The sequence below is a fragment of the Marmota flaviventris genome, chromosome X (genome assembly GCF_047511675.1).
Source record: "Marmota flaviventris isolate mMarFla1 chromosome X, mMarFla1.hap1, whole genome shotgun sequence".
Taxonomy (NCBI): domain Eukaryota; kingdom Metazoa; phylum Chordata; class Mammalia; order Rodentia; family Sciuridae; genus Marmota; species Marmota flaviventris.
The window spans coordinates 4,652,401-4,672,856 of NC_092518.1; the positions used below are offsets into that span (position 1 = coordinate 4,652,401).

Below are 20,456 nucleotides of genomic sequence, written 5' to 3' on the forward strand. Positions count from 1 at the left end.
AATGGTAAGTAGAGAGGTGGGTGCCAGAGGCTGGGGTGATGGAGAATGGGGAAATCAATGGATATGGTTTCAGTTTTGTGAGGTAAAAATGTTCTAGAGATCTCTTATACCACAATGCAACTGTAGTTAATGCTACCAAATTTATATGATTTTTTTTTTTTAATTTCAATATTTATTTTTCAGTTTTCGGCAGACACAACATCTTTGTTTGTATGTGGTGCTGAGGATTGAATCCGGGCCGCACGCATGCCAGGCAAGCGCGCTACCGCTTGAGCCACATCCCCAGCCCTGATTTTTTTTTTTAAGCACAATTGAAATACAAAGAGATAATAGATGTGCTTTCCCTTTTGGGCATCTTGTACCTAGTTACATTTCTGGAGTTTGGACATGTTACCTACAGCACTTTTCCCATGTTGCCGGCTGCATGGTCTGGCTAAGCCCACAGGACAGGCCACCTCTTTCCAGAGGTCAGTCAGGAAGTAGAGGCACTTTGAATATTTTGGGGCAAAGAGATTCTAAAAGGAATAAAGTGATTGTGATTGTGGGAGAAGGACCACAGGGCAGTGTTGGAGGGTCCCACACTGTTTACTTACTAACTGGTGTACTCAAATACACCAGTTTGGGGAAGGGACACTGTAGGGAGCCCAAGGAAAGCCCAGTCTTCCGTGCATCTGAGCCGGCATCTCCTGGTGGGCCTGTGGTCATGGCTGGTTTGTCATAGGACCCCGAACTGGGAAGAAGAAGGGGATGTAGAACAGTGGGGTATGACAACATGCTGATGTCTGCCTGGGCACCTCTTGCCCTGTGTGACTGTGACGTGACTTCTGGCATATATTGTCTGCTGCGTCACTTTTGCCTTCCATTCTTGGGCACCTTCCTCTTTTGACCAATTTAATGAAGAACCCTACAGGGACAGAGATTCTGGAAAACATAGTTCCCATTTTTAGCAGGATGGCTGGACACTATACCTAACAAATAAATACTTGACCTATGCAGATGGTGTACTTTCAGAGGGCCAGCTGGGGAGATGTGCACACACTTTTAAAATTCATTGTTAGATTGTAAATACATGGCATTTAAATCTATTTTTTTTTTTTTTTTGGTACCAAGATTTGAACCCAGGGGTACCCAACCACTGAGCCACATCCCCAGCACCTTCCCCCCTTTTTTGAGACAGTGTCTCACTAAGTTGCTCTGGGCATTACTAAGTTGTTGAGGCTGGCTTTGAACTTTTGATCCTCCTACCTCAGCTTTGAGTCACTGGGATTACAGGCATGTGTCACTGTGCTCAGCTTCATTTTGTATTTTAAAAAGGTATTTATATCTCGAAAATTTAACTGCCCTTTAAATCATGTCTTTTCTTTTTTCTTCTTTAAACTGGGGAAAATGTGACCTGGTTTCTACCTAATCCACTTAGGCTACACTTCCACAAAATGTTCCATTTATAAATTGCTACTTTCTGTGCTCTCTCTTTCCTAAAATGCTGTAGTAGGTTAAAAAAAAAAGAGAGAGAGAAAATAAAACATTACATTATGTTTAAAGTAAATAGTAAGAATATCTAGGATAACTAAGCTTTGGAGTTTTGTTTTGTTTTTATTTGTCTTCAGTCTTACATAAAAGAGTTTAGGAACCGCTCTACCTAGATATCTGGGAGATTGTAAATGGAGAGCTCTCCCTTTCCAGTAAACTATTTTCCTAGCAAGAACCTGACAATGTGTCACTGAATCTGAGAGAGAAATATCTTCCACAAGTGTCCAGACTCAGTTTGGACATAAATAAATTATAACAATAATAAATAAATAATTTGTAAGTAAATACACTTGTACAATGCTTTGGAATTTGCAACATGTTACTTTCATCTCCCTGATTATCCTAGGATATAAGACAACTAACTCTTATCATCACTTTTCGGTGACCAAACCAGTACTAAAGAAAATTAAGTAACTTTCCCCAAGTCATGTAGAGGCAAGTCTTAAGTGTCAGATCACTCCATCTTTTTGAAGCCTTCTAGGATACACAGTCCCCACCCCACCCTGTGATCTATTTCTTCTTCTTTGTCACCAGGGTGCCCTGTGCATGTCTGGTATTGCACTTGTCTCATGGAATCTGTATCAGTCCAGTTCCAGTTAAGAGGCAAACCACACAGTAATTGAAACAAGGAGTGTTTAGTATAAATCAAGACAAGATGAATTGGCCAAATCTCACCATGCTCACTTGTTAATTGTCTGTCTACTAGAACAAGCTTGAGCAATTGCCAGAGTGGGAGGGACGTGTGGCTTACAAAGCAAAAAGTATTTATTTATTCTGTGGCCCTTGTTGACAGTTTACTTGCCCCCAGTGTGAAGAATTGTTATCCGGATGCAATGGTGTGTGCCTTAGTCCCAGCTATTGGGGAGGCTGAGGCAGGAGGGTCACTTGAGCTCAGGAGTTCAGGGACAGCCTGGGCAATGTAATAAGAGGCCATCACTAAATAAGATAGTCAAGAACAGTGACAGGTTATTACTTATTATTTACTCATTATTAACTAGTAACAACCACAGGTAAAGAGAGCTCTTAATTCCCCACCCTTGATATTTATCTCTTCCTAAATGTACATACCCCTTTTTCCAGGCCCTGGGTTTCATCTGTGTACTCTAACCTTTTAACATGCAATGATTTCTATAAACTTGTTCTCCTGGTGTGTATGGGGTCATCAAGCATTTTCAAGGGCCAGCTTCCACCAGTAGATAAAAATTTACACTGCATCTTCAGTTCACGAGAATTCATTTGTTCTCTATTTTCATTTATACTGTTTACTTTAGTCTCTGATGTGATTTTATTTTGCATTTCTCTAATTTGTAAAGATATTAAGCTTCTTTTTATTATTGAAGACGTATCTCCTATTATAATGTGACTTGAGTCTCTCACCTTTTCTTTGGCATCCATGTCTTTTTCTTGTTTACAGTATTTTGTTATATATGAGGCAGTTAGTTTCTCCCAAGCTGTCACTTCACTTTGTACTCTTTAACTTTATCATCTGGAGAATATAAGTTTTATTTTATTATATTCCAGTTTATGAATTAAAAAATATTGTTGGTATAACTTTGGAAGGGGCCGGGGAAGAACTCTTAAACAGTACAGGCATATAATAAAGGAGCAGGCACTGACTACCTCCAGGACCGAGGCAGAGCACCTGAGGAAGGGAGCAATCTGGAACTGTGACCCTGGATCCTTCCAAAGCCCATTTTCACATCTCATTGGCATGTGTGGACTGTGGTCCTCTGGAGAAATTCACTGAGGGTTCTAGGCCAGCTGGTGAGCCGGCAGGAAGCAGGCTGGGCGGTGGGTGGGGCCCACTGGAAAGCCACCTGAGGAGTTGTTATTAAAATTCCCTGGAGTGCCAGTGGAACTTGGTAGGAAGCCACCTAGCACCACAAGGCCCGTTGACTGCCATGTCCCTCTGAGGCAGGCAGAGAACACTTCAGAAATGGAAGTGGGAAGCCCCTTCTTCCTTTTATGTCCCTCTACTGCCCCCTGCTGACAACACTAACCCGGTGCCAGTCACAGGCTCAGGAGAAATGTTTCCAAGTCCCAACCCAGTATCACAGCGTGGGCAAGGAAGGCCACTGGGACCTGAATCTGGGCTTTGGAGGGGCCGGGTAGTGTGGGCTGTGGATCTCTCCCTTCCTTAGGCGTTCCCCTTCAGGCCTGGAGGTAGCAGCTGCACCTTCATCTGTGAGTCCTGGATTTGGAGCTGAGGCAGTGCTCAGCTATTAAAGGAGTTGGAGTAGATTCTCCTTAAGTAGATGCACCTCAGGATTGTGGCTTCCTCTATCACACAGTGGTGTTCAGGGAAGGCTTCCTCAGTGATGCTGTCTGTGAGCTGTCTCTTTGGGGGATCTTGGCTTTGCACTGTGGAGTCTGGTGCAGACTTGATATGGGCTTTGCTGAGTCCTGAGACCCTCAAACCAAAGCCACCTGGAGAGGAGGCTCACGGCTCTGGGCTTTATTCTGCTCCCTGTGGAGACTGTGAGTCCTTGGCACTGAATGCATGCTCCTCTTTGGTTTCCTGTCCAGTTGGGCTGGGTGATGAGACTGCCCTCCTGGCCAGGGCAGGTTCCACCCCTACTGAGTTCTCGCCATCAGTCCTTGAGCAGTCAGTTCCATTTTGCTTACTCATTGCAGTCTCTACAGCCTCCATCTCTTCTGCTTGTCTTGTGAGGCCCCATGGCCTCCTCCCTTGCTGTTGTTGGTAGCCACATGCCCTCCTTGCACCTTCAAGCCATGGCTTCCCTGTGGTCATCTCCCTCGCCTCTCTGCATTTATCAACCAGCCTGGCTCTGTCTCCTTGTCCAGACCACATCTGCCTTTCTGTGTCTTGCAGGTGTGTGTGTGTGTGTGTGTGTGTGTGCGCGCGCGCGCGTGCATACACGTTGCACCAGGGATTGAACTCACAAGCTGAGCACATGCTTTACCACTGAGCTACATTCCCAGCCCCTAGACCTTGATGTTCTTAAACTCTGGACTAAATACCCATCGGATTATCTAGTTCCAAAACATCTGAGGCGGAGTTTTGGTTTATTTTCCTCTCTTTTTTGTGTATTATCATTTTTCTTGCTTTTTTGATGTTGTTTGGTCACTTGTAAAGAATGGAATTATTTTTTCTTTTCATAATTAAGATTTTGGGGGCTGGGGTTGTAGCTCAGTGGTAGAGTGCTTGCCTAGCATGTATGAGGCACTAGGTTCAATTCTCAGCACCACATAGCACTTTATGTTTTATTTATTTATATCAACAACTAAAATTAAATTAAGTTAAAAGAATTTCTAAAAATAAGTAATAATTAAGATTTTGTTGGTTGGGCTGAGGGTGTAGCTCAGTGGTAGTGTACAGGCCATGGGTTTCACCCCGCAGCACTGAAAAGCAAAAACAAAAACAGTGACTGGAAATAGTTTATGGGTTGTTTTGAAGATCAATACACAAGACATTCCAGTTTGTACACAGTTCTTAATGTTCTCTTCAAAAATCTAAAGTGCCATGTAGTTGTGATTCTTTCTAAACAGGAATAAATTTCCAACTTAAAATCTGAAGCCAAGTTTGCCTAAAGAGGATATCAGGAAGCAGTCTCTTCAGATGTTGATAAACTGTTAGGTCATAAGTTACTTCACAATATGTTATCATTAATACTACAAACTCAAATTTTCTTTTTTCCTTTCCTTTTCTTCCCTTCCCTCCCTTCTTCCTCTCCCTTTCTCTCTCTTTCCTACCTCTTCTTTCTTCCCTTTCCTTCCCTTCTTTTCAGTAGGAATTGAACCCAGGGCCTCATGCATGTTAAGCACCTGCTTTACCACCAAGCTACACCCCCAACCCCAAACTAAAAAGTTCTATCCTTTGAAGCATATTAACAAAATGATCAGGAAAATGGGCTGCCCTTTAGGGTACACGTATTTCTGACCAGGAGAGGTAGGGTGAAGGGGCAGATTCTTTAGGAAACAATTATATTAAAACAACAGCAGCAACAACATGGGATTAGAAACCACTTAAATTGTTCGAGATGTATTAAATTACATTGCCAGGGACTTTGTACTACAGGGAATAAAAACTGCACCTCCTTATCTGGGATCATTTAACCTGACAACCAGGACAAAGCCTTGCCAAATTCAATATCTCTCTTTAACCTCTTAAAAAAAAAAAAAAAAAAAGAGAGAGAGAGAGAAAAAGAAAGCATTTGTAGTTTTAAAAAAAAGGGGCGGGGGTGAGGCAGGATTCTCTCCTTTAAAATGTTTCTAAGTCGGGTGCAGTGGCAGACACCTGTAGTCCCAGCATCTCAGGAGGATGTTGAGTTTTAGCAAGGTCTGGGCAATTTTGCAATACCCTGTCTCAAAATAAAAAGTTGGTGGGAAAGTAGCTCAGGAAAAAATAAAAAGTTTCTAGAGCCACTAAAGACTCACATTTACAAAACAGTTGGTAAATATGTTCCTCTGGCTCCAGGAAGGGAGATGGGGAATGCTGATGAATCAGGGTATTGATGTTAATCACTTTACTTCTTTCCTGCTTCATCATGGCTGCACTCTCATTGATGGTGGTTTCTCCTTTTTTATAGATAGAGCCTGAGTTGGCCCTTTGCGCCCCTTTCCATGTTGTCTGCACCTTCCTGTGTGAAGATGCATCCTTTCCTCTTGCCGTTTTGGCTTCATTTCCATGTGTGTCATCAGTTTGGCAGCCTCACTGGCCTCCTCTGGGCTCTCCTTTCTCTGCCCCTCAGGTGGAGTGAGTGGACATCCCTCTTGGGCATCTTGACATGCTACGTGCCTGCACACCAGAATCTTTGTGAATCAGCGCTGCCTGGCTTCTGCCTCCTCTGCTGACCCAGCTGCTGGACCTGCAGTAGGAAGCCAGGAATTGCTATTCTTAGTCTTGACACACTGGGCAGGGGTTTTTATTTTTCCGTGGGCTCTCTGTTATCAGAGCACAAGTGGATGAGGACTCGTCAGGTTATTTCGTCATCTGCTGCCTTTCCTGGATGAGTCAGGTTTCCTTTCTAAAGGAACCAGTCTCAAGAAGAATGAGTAAGAGAATTAAATTAAGCATAGTAAGGAGGTGACTTCAGTGATTGTCCTGTCTAACAAAAGGCCTGGTCATAGTGTGAGATTCTTCTCTGGAAACTGGAACCATTCTCACAAGCGTCAAAACTGATAAATTGCAGGTGTGATTCATGGGCTTTGAAGTATGTTAGTCTTAGAAAACAAAGTTGTTCATGCATCTTTAATTTTGATCTCTGGTCACTGTGATCTTGCAAATCCCTCAGGCTCGAAGTCTCCCAACACTATGGATGAGGTTGCTAGGTCTTCCTTCACCTCCTCACAAGCCTTGCTTACCTTAGAGAAGTCCTTTCTCTTCCCCGCCTTGGTTCAGAGCCTTGTTTCCATCCTTCAGGAGTACCAAAGACTTATGCATTGGTACCCATGAGGCTTATCTTCCTTGCTATTTTTTTTTTTACTGTTGCCAAAGAAATTCATTCTGAGTGTAACTACAAGATTAATTGTCTAGAAATGGAGGCTTTCATGAGAAGTTTGCTCTCTCATTGTTTGCCTCCTGTCATTGGCTCCCACTGCCTGCACAGTAGTTTCCAGATTCTGACTCAAGGTCCAGTTCTCAGTCTTCTCACTTTCTGCCCTTATCTCCACACACCCCTGCGCACACAGAATTACAATTACACTGCAGTCTGTCTGGTGACTCATCCCTCAGGCACACCTCAGCTTTCTGCCTTGCTCCTTTCTCAGGTCAAGACCTCTTTGGAATGTCCTCCCCAGTCTACCTCAGCAAGTTCGTCCTTTCCAGTGGCTGTTCGCCGTGCTTTCTGTTCACAAAGCCTTTACACATCCATCCCAAGGCAGAGGTGAACCTGGCTTCTTACGTTCCCAGTGTGCTGGACACGGTTCCTTCCAGTGCATGGAATCAAGGTTCCCTATAGGAATCCAGATTCTGTGGCCTGTGTGGGTCTTCTTCCTTGATTGCCTGCATCACATGTTCCATGAAGTATGAAAATGTTTGTTCTGGAAAGGACTTTCATAAACTATTTTCTTTCTGCTGTTCCCAGGGAAAAGATTTTCAGAAGAGCAGTGAGGCATTCTGTATGTTTCAGGACATTTAACTCTTAATTGGGGCCATAGAAGTGAGCTTTGCATACAGAATACCAATTAATAACTAAGAAAACAGTATTCAGCTCTATTTATGAACTTGGTGCTTTGTGTCCGTGCATGCCCACAGTGAGTACATGGACCGGTATGGGTGTGGGTTAATTTTTCTCCTCGATTTGCAGAGGGACTTTTTGGAATTAGAACAAGTAAAACTAAGGATTTTTCTTAGCGACTCAAGAAGGGGAGTGCTCCATGATTGACTCTTAACATTCTACAGACATTAGACAGACACAGCCTAGAATAAAATAAGCATCATTTTGTAATTCTGTAATGCATGTTGTATTTACCATGGGAAAGCTGACAGTTATAGTATTCTCCTATGAAAAACAGTACCAACTTAGGTTTGTTCTTCATCAAGTTCAAGCCTAATTAACTCAACAGAACTTTAGAGTTAGATGTGTCTAGAGCATAAAGTTTTGCAAACTTTTTCATTTCTGAGTACTTTCTCCATGAGTACAATAAATATCCTAGAGATACTTGGCAAGGAAGCCATTGATGGTGATGGGTGTTGGGATACTACTCCCAAATCCAAACACTTTTGTTGGGAAATGTAGGTGGAGTGTGGTTTGAAAAGGCAGGTGGCTATTTTGGAAAGTGATCTTCATTACTAGTGGAGGAACTATAGGGAGCTTTGCAGATGAGAAATAACAAGATATTATCCTCTCTAGTGTAGGTGAACAGAGTCCTTAGTTGGCAGTACTCTGCAACCATCTCGCAGGACTTGTTATAACAAGTGTTTGTGAGAATGAGACTGAGAACCCCAGCTGTAAAGGTTGAGTCAGACACAGGTAATGTGCCTGCTTCAAAACAATCCCAAGACCCTGAAAGTCTCTAGCCATCATGGTTTTGCCTAAAGATTTTCTTGTAGTACCCAGATTCATATCAGGGAGAAGAACCCACTTGTTTGGCACATATTATTCTTACACTGGGAAATAGTTTTCTTGTTTTTAAATATTGAGGAATGCATTTTTTTCGTGGTAAAAGACACATCAAATCCTAGCCCCCCCTGCCATTTTTTGGTAGCAGGGTTTGAACTCAGGGGCACTCAGCCATTGACCACATCTCCAGCCCTATTTTGTATTTTATTTAGAGACAGGATCTCACTGAGTTGCTTAGTGCCTTACTGTTGCTGAGGCTAGCTTTGAACATGATCCTCCTGCCTCAGCCTCCTGAGCAGCTGGGATTACAGGCATGCACCACCATGCCTGTTGCTGTTTTTTTTTTTTTTTTATATTTATTTACTTTATTTTTCCGGCAGACACAACATCTTTGTTAGTATGTGGTGCTGAGGGTCGAACCCGGGCCGCACGCATGCCAGGCGAGCGCGCTACCGCTTGAGCTACATCCCCAGCCCGCCTGTTGCTGTTTTTAAGTATATAATTCAGTGGCATTAATTGCAGCTGTATACCCATCACCAGTGTCTGTTTTGAGAACTTTCCATCCTCCTAAACTGAAACTTGTTGTCCATTAAACACAGACTCCCCATTCCCTCCTCTTCCCTGTCCTTGGCAACCATCCTTCTACTTTCTGTCTGTGTTTGACTCCTAGGTACCTCATGTAGTGGGATATACAGTATTTGTCTTTTTGTGATTGGCTTATTTCATTTAGAATAATGCCCTTAAGGTTCATCCATGTTATACCATGTAACAAATTGTCCTTTTTTAAAAAAGCTGGATAATACTCCATTGTGTACACATACCAGATTTTACTTATCCATTCATTTGTTGATTGACATTCGGGTTGTTTCCATCTGGAATGTGTAATTGCTTAAAGGCAAAATCAACACGAGGTTGTTTCTCAGCCCACCCATCATGGTCTTGGACGTCTACTGGATACATGGGCTCTTTATCAGGATTCTGCAGGCTGACTTTAGTCAGTGACCCTGAGTGACCCAGCTTGAGTGTTGGGGGTCCTCCCTGGAACCAGCCTCACTCTCCCTTCATCTGCTTCATGTACTTTGGGTTAGGGTGAGTTTCCATGACTCATTTATTCACATATATCTTCTGGGATTTGGGGTACTCTGTCTTCCACTAATGTTGGGGGCCCAGGATTGTTTCTGGGTATTCAACCATCCTCCATGGTCTGTTTTCTGACTGGACATTTTCTCTTAATACCCCTCAACCCCAACCCCAGGCTTTAAGTGCTTTTTATCATTGGTCACCCAAGTGTAGGCCATCTTTCCCTGGCCCCATCCCCAGCCAGCCAGCTGCCCACTAGCCCTTCTACCTGGATGGCCATTGTATCTCTTGCATGGGACCTGTCAAAACCAGGTGCCCAGTGCATCTTGACTGAGATGGCTGAGAGTGCACTTTTGGGCAGGTGGATATACTTACAATCTACCTGCTATGACACTGGGATAGAATTATCTTGATTTTTGAAGCCAGTTGTGAGTGGAACTAATTGCTTCATATTTTTGTTAGTTCTTTCAATTTTGTATATGTATGGCACTGCAGCAAATAATTGCCTTTTTGGGAGTGGGGATGGGTACCTGGGATTGAACTCAGGGCACTCAGCCACTGAGCCCCATCCCCAGCCCTATTCTGTATTTTATTTAGTGACAATGTCTCACTGCGTTGCTTGCGCCTCGCTTTTGTCGAGGCTGGCTTTGAACTCATGATCCTCCTGCCTCTGCTTCCTGAGCCACTGGGATTACAGGCATGTGCCAATGTGCCCGGCAAATAATTGCTTTTTAGCCTCAGAATTTAGTTGTCCTGGGATGTAGAATTTCAGGAAAATGTGTAGAGTCATGGCCCAGGCATCCATTGTAGGCTGTTTCATGAGCACTTTGGGCTGAGTTTTGGAGAGGTTATCCTCAGGTTAACTGAGGCCTCCAATCATGGAGCCCTGAACTTTCAAACTACACCAATGATCTGGAAGCATCTCCCGCACCTCTACTGGGTTTCTTCACAGTTTGTAAAGCTTTGAGAGATAAAACAGGAGTTGTCAGACCTTGTTAGAAGTATTCAACTAGTAAGTATTTTTGCCTTTTTGGTTCATAGGACTCAGTGCTGCCCAGTAGCAGTGTGTCAATAAATAGGTGTGGCTCTGTTCAGATAAAACTTTAATTGTGAACAACAGGAGCAGCAGCAGGAAGGCAGCTGGTTGGATTGGGCTCACTAGCCACAGTTTGCCAATCACTTGTACAGAAAATAGGCTTATCAACTGAGGTGAATTGCTCAGGTAGACTGGGGAGAATTGCTACCGAGTTGTATTATTATAGTGTAAGAAAAACTGGTTAAGATCAGTCTTTCTCAGGATGAAAATGATCATCAAATGGATAACATTCAAGCCTGTTTCTTTTTTTGTGTGCTTATGTGTGTTTGTGTGCACAGTGCTGGGGATCAAACCCAGCGTATGTGCACATGGTGCAAGTGCTCTACCATTGACCCATACCCCCAAATCCACATTTCAAGCTTTTGCAGAGCCATTGAAGACATATTCAGAGCACTCTGTTTAGTGCAGAGTAGTAAATATCTTAGTATAAACAGCTTAGTATAATAATCTGACTAAGACCTTTATAAAAAACAGATGGTCATTGCTAGCAAACGTGGACAACTTGGAACCTTCATGCACTGCCAGTGGGAGGTGTTGCAGTTGCTTTAGAAACTAGTCTGGTAGTTCCTCAAAATGTCAGACATAGTTACTGTAGGACTCAGCGTTTCTACTGCAAGGTCCATACATGATAGAAATGAAAAAGTGTCCACACAAAAATGTGTACACCAGTGTTCATGGCAGCATTGTTCCTAGTAGCCCAAAGTAGAAACAACTTGTTTATTACCTGATGAATGGATAAACAAAATGTAGCTTATTCATACCATGGAATTTAATTCAGCCATAAACAGAAATGAAGTATTAATACATGCAATAATATGGATCAACCTTGAAGGCATTATGCTAAGTGAAAGAAGCCAAACAGTAAAGGCCACATACTTCACGATTCCATTTATGTCTATTTTCCAACTTGGACACATCTGTAGTAGACACAGAAAGTCCCTTTATAGTGATTGCCAGGGCCTGGGAGGGTTGGAAAGTGGTTGCTAATGAGCTTGAGCTTTCTTATGGGCTTCGGGAAATGTTCAGAAATTGGTAGTGGTGATGGTTGTGCAGTTCTGTGAATAATAAAAATGGTCCAAAATTTTTGTTTGGGTAAAGGAAATCTAGAAAATTAATCCATAATTTTGGAGTCCGTATTTTCATTATGGTTGTTTCTGAACTTTTCCATTTCCTTCATTGATCAGCCTTCCACTTCTGTGGGGAGGCAGACCAGGTAATGGTTGGGTGAAAGAAACAGTGTGTTCATGCATCACTGGTCTGCTCGGTGGGGACTTGGTCAGCCTCAGGGGTCCTGGTCACTCCAGACTTCCTGGCCCCAAATGGGTCCTTCTCTTGTGGTAATCCTGAAGCCAGTCTGGAGGACCCATGAGCTGCATGTACCCCAGGGCATGTAGTATTTCTAGCTGCATTCCGCGTTCTTCGCTTTTTCTCAGGAATCACTTGCTCCTTCGTGAGGCTTATGGGATATGTTTCTTTCTCTGTTACAGATTGAAGAAGGAAGTAAAGCGGCAGCTGTGGACAAGTTGCTGGCTGGAGACGAGATTGTGGGCATCAATGACATTGGTCTCTCAGGGTTTAGACAGGAAGCTATTTGTCTGGTGAAAGGATCCCATAAGACCCTTAAGTTGGTGGTCAAAAGGTAAGATCCGTGCCTCCTTGTGTTTACCAAGATAAGCAGAAGTGTCTGTCCCTTCTATCCCTTCTACATGGTGTAATATTTGCATATAGGTTTCCCATGTCCTCCTTCCTGTATGCTTTAAGTCGTGTCTAGATGATTTATAATACCTAACATAATGTAAATGTTCTGTCAGTAGTTATTATATTATATTGATTTAGGGAATGATGGGGGAAAGTCTATAGATCTTTAGTACAGATGCAATTTTTTGTGTATGCAAACACTTTCTTTTTTTAAAAAAAATCCATTAGAAGTTAGGGATGCAGAAACTTGGAGGTGAAGGGCTGTGACTGTATTCCTTGGCAAAGGATGAACCCAACACCAATTTTTTTTTTTTTAAATTAAGTCTATTGAGTTCTTGTATCTTTTCTTGGATAATATGTAGATTATTTTCTTTGCAGATAGAAAGCTATGCTTGTGCTCCCAGTGAGACGATATGTTGTTGCCTGCTGTTTACACAAGGTGGCAGGCTGCTGATTTTAGTTTTTATGTTGGGAAGAGAGGGTGCTGCCCAGCAACCAGAGGCCTAGTACTGTTCTGAGGTCTGGGGGAGCAAGATGCTTATTCTTACCAACTAAATTGTTGTTAGGAGCGTGGATGATTCTCAGCACTCAGGAATATGATGCTTTTATACAGGGACGAACATGATACTCCTGGGCACCACCCAAGAGCTTCTTAGAAATCGTTCTCTACATTTTGTATTTGGCTGATTCAAAGCAAGTGTCTGCATGTCCTTTTTGACCGAATTAATACATTCTTCCAAAGCTGGCAGTAAAATTTTTTTTAATATTTAATTTTTAGTTTTAGGTAGACATAATATCTTTATTTTACTTTTATATGGTGCTGAGAATCGAACCCAGTGCCTCACACATGCTAGGCAACCACTTGAGCCACATCCCCAATCCCTGAAAGTAAATTTTAATGAGTAAATTGAGTCAAGCATTTATTTCAACATTTTAGCACAGACTTGAAAACATACTCTGAAGAGTGTGTGTGTGTGTGTGTGTGTGTGTGTGTGTGTGTGTATGTGTGCTTTGTTTGCCTCAAACAGCATCTAAGGTGGAGGTTCAGAAATGAGGAAGGGAATATGTTCCTTCATTTATCCTCCTCCTCTTTAAGAGGTGCGTGCTCTTCCTGAAGACCTTTTCAACAAATCCTTGTAACTCATCATGGCAGTTTCTGAGCCTCTGGGCGGGGAGAGTGGGCTATGAGAGGCGCTGTCATTCCTTGGGGGCCACCTCATTAATGCTTGGAAAGCAATCTGTTGATTCACTTAGACTCACAAGGGATGATGATGGGAAGAGAAGCTTATTTTTGCAGAGGTCAGATGTATTTAGAACCATCTCTGTGGATCATCCCCCATCCCCCAGACAGATGGCAGTTTTCCTCTTCTTCTGCCAGAGCCTTTAAAACATAGAAACTCATTCTTTGTTTTCCTCTGACTCTCTTTGGTGGGGAAGACATCAGCTTAGTCAACACAGTGGCCAAGTTTTGTGTCACCAGGGTCTCTCTGTGCATCTGAATTCCTAGCTGGGGAATTTTGGAGTCAGAAGATAAATACATTGTGAACTTTGATAGACATTCTAGAGACCTCAGATCACTTGTTTTTCTGCATCGTATCTTGTACAGAGTCTTCTGTTTGTTTTTTTTTCTCTATGAATGTGATAGGTGAAAAATTGTTTTTATCACGTATGTTTGAATTTCTGTCACTATGAGTGAAACTGGGCATCGTTTCATGTGTTTAGAAGTACAATATATATAATTCTTTTTTCAACTAGAGGTACTATAATGTGAAACCTTTTCAAAGGAAAGCATCAGTGCCACCTGAGAGGGAAAGAGGAGGCCACAGGGCACCTGCTGGCTGATTTAGCTGGGTAGGTATTTAAAAGACTCTCAGGAAAGGGACCTAAACTTTTGCCCTGAAGGACTGATGGGAGTCACTATGTAAAACCCCCACTTTGCATTTCACAACTCAGTTTCCTTTAAACAAGGGGAGTACAGATTGTGAAGTTTACATAGGATTTAATACTTTAACATGTAGAACAATATGTAAAAACAAAAGTTTATTCAAACAAATTTATTTTCAAACACACTTTAAATAACGTACTCAGATGTTTTAAAATTTATCAAAATAATTTGTATAGGGGCTGGGATTGTGGTTCAGCGGTAGAGCGCTCGCCTAGCATGTGCGAGGCCCTGGGTTTGATCCTCAGCATGACATAAAATAAAGATATTATGTCCAGCTACAACTAAAAAATAAATATTAAAAAAATAATAATTTGTGTTACCTTTTAATATAGATGTAGGGGTTTTTTTTTGGGGGGGGGGGGGTTGTTTTTGGTACCAAGGATTGAACTCAGGGGCACTCAACCCACTGAGCCACAACCCCATCTCTATTTTGTATTTTATTTCAAGACAGGGTCTTACTAAGTTGCTTTGCGCCTTGCTGTTGCTGAGGCTGGCTTTGAACTTGGGATCCTCCTGAGTTGCTGGGATTATAGGTGTTCACCGCCACACCCAGCTGATGTAGGGTTTTTTTCGTTTATTTGTTTGTTTTCCCCCAGTTGGGCAGAAAAAAGTTTGACATGGTGTTTTGTTCAGAGATGTGAAGGAAGGACTGGGGATGTGGCTTTCTGGTAGAGTACTTGCCTAGCCTGTCCAAGACACTGGGTTCCATCCCCAGCACCACACAAGTAATATTTGGTGTTTGGGATTCAGCTCAGTGGCAGAGTACTTGCCTAGCACATCCAAGGCCCTGGGTTTGGTCCTCAGCCCTGAGGGAGGAAAAGTAGGGAGATGTGAAGGAAAATTTTCTAAGCCATTAAATTAGTTAATATTAGGATTTGTTGCTGTCACCTTTGCACATGGCGAATGACTACTCTTAAAGATGTACATAATGAGGACTTGTAAAACTTTTATTGCAAAAGCACCAGTAAGTACTTTTAATTTTGGGGGGTGGAGGGATAACTGGAGATTGAAACCAGAAGCACTTGACCACTGAGCTACATTCCCAGCCCTTTTTATTTTTTATTTGAGACTGGGGCTCACTAAGTCACTGAGGCTGGCTTTGAATTGGGGATACTCCTGCCTTAGCCTCCTAAACTGCTGGGATTACATGCATGTGCCACTGCACCTGGCATAAAATTGTTCTTAAAGCTGGGGACATATTTTCTTTATCTGAGTTTTAATCTCCCTACCGTCTTCTTTCTTCATCCCCAAATAACCACTAATCGATCTTCTATCTCTGTGGATCAGTTAGCATTGATTAGTGTTTTATGTAGAGCTCCAAGACTGACTGTGCTAAGGCGGGGTGTAGCTCAGTGGTAGGCTATGTTCAGAGGCCCTGCATTCGATCCCCAGTACTAAGGGTGGGGGTGAGTATCTAGTTAACACATAACTATTGTATATTGCCCTACTTGAAAGCATGACCAAGTGGTAGATTAGGTGGCCCAGTCCTTATGTCAATGTACCTGCCCAACTGAGGTGCCTAAGAACTGATACCTCTGTTTAAAGCACATGCGGCCATGGTTTTTGTTTGTTTGTTTTTGGTGGCACTGGAGATTGAACCCAGAGGCCCTCTACCACTGAGCTACCTACCGCCCCAGTCCTTTTTGTTGGGTTAGGGGGAGACAGAGTCTTACTAAATTGCTGAGGCTGGCTTTGAATTTTCTCCTGCCACAGCCGCCCAAATTGCTGGAATTACAGGTGTGTGCTACCACACCTGGCTGACCGGCTGTCATAAACATTTGAATAGTAGTTTAGCCACAAACTCCCTTCCCCTTAGCACAGCTGCTGGTTGTCTTGTTTTGTATGCTTATTTCATTTTTGGAGACCAAGCTGCTGGGAAAAGATGAGGTGGACCATTTTTACCGGAGTGGTGGGATCTTGTTTCATGCAGCATGGGGAAGATCAGCATCAAGAAGCCATGCTTGAGGCGTGGGTTGTGGCTTGGTGGTAAAGAGCTTGCCTAGTATGTGTGAGGCACTGGGTTTGATCCTCAGCACAGCATAAAAATAAATAAAATGAAGGTTTTTTTGTGTCCATTTACAACTAAAAATTTTTTGAATAGTTTAAAAAATAAAAAAAGTTATGCCTGAGAAGACATAGAGATATCCCCCCACCCCCCAATAAAGATTTATTCCTTTACAAACAACAAAAGTGGTTTGTTCCTTTGTCTTTTTTTTTTGGTACCAGGGATTGAACCCATGGGTGCATAACCACTGATACACATCCCCAGCCCTATTTTGCATTCTATTTAGAGACAAGGTCTCGCTGAGTTGCTTAGGGCCTCACTAAGTTGCTAAGACTGGCTTTGAACTCGAGATCCTCCTCCTCAGCCTCCTGAGCCACTAGTATTACAGGAGTGTGCCACTGCCCCCTGCCCTTTCCTAGATAGTTGAAGGGGAGTGCTTTCTCTCTCCCAGGCAGGGTTAGCAGGAAGCAAAGTGCTTACATCAGTCATTCCCTCTAAGATCTTGCATGTGTGTTCTTCGCCATGTCCAGGTGTGTCCACGGCCCATGAAATGGGGGTGGGTAGATGGGTGACTGTCTTGGAAGTGATCAGTTGTGGGGTTTGGAGGAGAGCTGAGAGTCAAGCATCTCTGCCTTTCTCTTCTCCCTCCTGGGTGGTTTGTTCCTTTGTCTTTGCCTTGGTCAAGGAAATGTACCTTTTGAGGAGAGTTCAGGGATGTTGTGTGTTTGTGCAGTTGTCATCTGCACTGTTTCTGTAGGTGCCTAGGCCCATCCCTGGAGATCCTGATGGTTGGGTGTGGAATGGACCTGAGCTCTGGGATCTTGGAAGGCCACAGGTTGTTTGGCTGGGTGCCTCTGGTGGTTGTGTTGCTCACTGGCTTAAGTAAATGTGCTTGGAGAGAAGGCCAAGGACAGAAACTGGGAGGCACTTTGGCGTTTTCCTGATTGTCTTCACCCAATAGATAAACCCATTGCTGTGGGAAGGATGTCACCTGGCTCTATTGGGCTTGTCCTGCTTCCTTAGTGCCAGAGGTCATGTCATTGCTGTTGCTGTTTGATGCCCTCAAATGGTCACTAACAGTTTGGGGGACACATCACCCATTTTTCTAAAACCAGAGGCAAATTATTATAATTTCATTTCCTAAAAGGTACCTATATTTTCAAATGCCTTAGGGATATTTCTATTAAATATCACATCATAACTTATTTTCTAAAGCTCAAAATTACTCTTGATTTTTTTCTAAATTTACATTATAATATATATTATAATAATATTTTTCTAAATTTACATTATAATATACCTGCCGCCCCATCCTTAATCTCACTCTGTTTTTTCTGGACCCCATCCTGAGTTGCAAGCAGTTTCCTTGGGGTGGAATCGACCACAGGGTTGATTTGTGCCATTCTCTGCCTCTTTGCTGGTGCCCTTAAACCTTCTGTGGACCTAATTACATCCACTAAGCTTGCATTCAGGAGCCGATTAACACCAAAGGAGATGGTAAGGCTTTTTGCAGGAGGCTGTAAGGGTTCCTGAGATGCTGTCCAGTGGTCACATATTTGAAGAAACAAGACTTCAGATAGAATAACAACATTCTTGCTTGTTCAGAGCACGTTTCTTTCCATATGCATCCCGTCTCCGATATTACAAATTCGCTTTGACTTCTGCTTCAAACTGCCACTGTGCAGTGCTCCCCTCTGTCCCTGGCTCCATGGAGCTGTCCTGGAGCAGGTGGCCCTGTGGCCCCAACATTGATCACACAGATGTTCCCGTGAGCCACAGTGTAAGGAGTAAGGGGCTGGCTGAGACATCAGCAGGTTGCATCTCTCCCCTTCTTTCCAGAGAGCTCTTCATGGGGAAAAATGTGGTGTGTGTGTGTGTGTATGTGTGTATGTGTGTATGTGTGTGTGTTCATGTATTCATGTGTGTGTGTGTTCAGACTGTTTATTTGGAGGGTATGCTCCTATTGGGGGATGCTGGGGGGTGAAACCCTGCTTTGGAGGGTGCGCTGACATTGTTTACTTGTGGGTGTGGGTAGGTCTCAATTCTGTGAGTCTCTGGAGGCTTATGTGTTTATTTTCTACTTAACACAAATGAGACACTGAGATTTACATCGGATGAGCATCCTGACTTGTTTGGGCTATCATCCAGTATTGTTTTGATTAAGTAAAATCAGAGAAAAAAGTAAATCACATAGATCAGAATTGTTTTATTTGGGACTTACTTCTCTTTGGAGTTAGACTTAGTATGTGGCTTACATAATTTAATCAGATGGCTTTGTTGATTATGGGAGATGTTTCATATTATAAATCAAGTAGAGAATGGTAAGTTATTGTTTTTCAATTCTTTCTTCATTCATTGTGATAAAAGAACAGGGCCTTTAATGAGACCTGTCTGTATCTGTTCATACTGATAACCAGGGCACGCAAATGGTGTTTATAAAGTTGAGTTTGGAAATATCGGTGGCATCTAATGTGTTAACACACACACATAGCATTTTATTTATTTTTGTTTATTTGAGATTTCTAGAGGAATGTGAATATTGCATAACTGGGTTCACAGAGAACAGACTAAGTTCATTTGGAGTTTTAAGGAATTGAGAAATTAATCACAGCGTTAATAATGATGTCAATTTTTCTTTCTTTTCTTCCTTCTGCTAGAAACTGAACCCATGACCTCATGCATGCTAAGCACCCGCTCTACATTGAGCTACCACCCCTAGCCTTATTTATTTTATTTTTTTAAGGAGTTGCTCTAATGATTCACAGCCCTTGGCTTTAGGAGAAAAAGTTTCTCTGTGCTGGCCAAATTCCAAGTTGGAAAGAGAAGTGTCTTGATGAGGGTGTGGAGAGAAGCCTCTAGGAATGTCCTGAGACTTGGGAGTGCTGGGATCCTGGGGTCTCCCTGGGCTCTGACCTTGTAATGGGCTTTACAGGCAGGAGGCTTATGTTATGTTCAGCTTATGTCCAGCGTTAACACCCAACCTCGTTGTCACTCCTAAGGAACAGGTGGCTCCCGAGGCTCTGTCCACCCCAACTGCACCCACTGAAGGGTCCCCCTCTCTATCTGCCCCGTCCTCAACTATAGCTGCACCTGTGGGCCTCAGCTCCTCTGTGCTGTTTTGTCCAAGTAGAAATCCACTTTCAGCTTGTGGCCAAGGGGTGAGGAAGAGGTTGCATTGGTAGAGCTGGGAGCAGATGGCTGCTGGAGAGGTCACGAAGCTTGTATAGAGGTCACGTCTTAGAATTTGCCTGTGAAGGCCAGGCATAGTGGTGGCACATGCCTGTAATCCCAGTGGCTCTGGAGGCTGAGATAGGAGAATCGCGAGTTCAAAGCCAGCCTTAGCAAAAGCAAGGCACTAAGCAACTCAGTGAGACCTTGTCTCTAAATAAAATACAAAATAGGGCAGGGGATGTGGCTCAGTAGCTGAGTGCCCCGGGTTCAGTTCCCCAGGACCCCCACCCCCCCACTCAAAAAAAAAAAAAAAAAAAGAGAGAATTTTTCTGTTAAGCCCAAAGTCCAATCATATACACCCCTTGGGTTCAAGGCAGAGAGTCTTTGGGGGAGAAAAGAAGCCTAACATTTGGCATTGGCATTTTTTAGAAAGCAGGGGGCATGCGTAACTATTTTTTTTATGTATGTGTGTGTCTTTTTATTTTATTTTGCAATTCCCCTTCTCCCTCCTTTTCCCTCCCACCTCTCTTCCCTATTTAGTGGTAGTCTTCTTCTCATGCTCTTCCTCCCTATCCCATTTTGAGTCGTCCCCCCCCCCCCCTATCAGAGAAGACATTCGGCATTTGTTTTTTAAGGATTGGCTAATTTCACTTAGCATAATCTGCTCTAATGCCATCCATTTCCCTGCAAATGCCATGATTTTATTATTTTTTTTAGTGCTGAGTAATATTCCATTGTGTATAAATGCCACATTTTTTTTTTTATCCATTTATCTATTGAAGGACATCTAGGTTGGTTCCACAGTCTAGCTATTGTGAATTGTGCTTCTTATAATGTTTATAACATTGATGTGGCTGTGTCCTGTAGTATGCTCTTTTTAGGTCTTTTGGGTATAGTTCGAGAAGG

General features: G+C 42.9%; 1 protein-coding gene across 2 annotated transcripts in view; it reads left to right on the forward strand.

Moving 5' to 3' along the window:
- Shroom2 (shroom family member 2) overlaps nt 1–20,456 on the forward strand; it is a 133,077-nt gene that overhangs the window by 50,179 nt on the left and 62,442 nt on the right. For both annotated transcript variants that reach the window (XM_071606471.1, XM_071606472.1), the window contains exon 2: nt 12,219–12,370. In XM_071606471.1, the coding sequence (XP_071462572.1) occupies nt 12,219–12,370 (152 nt within the window). The remainder of the gene's footprint in view (nt 1–12,218; nt 12,371–20,456) is intronic.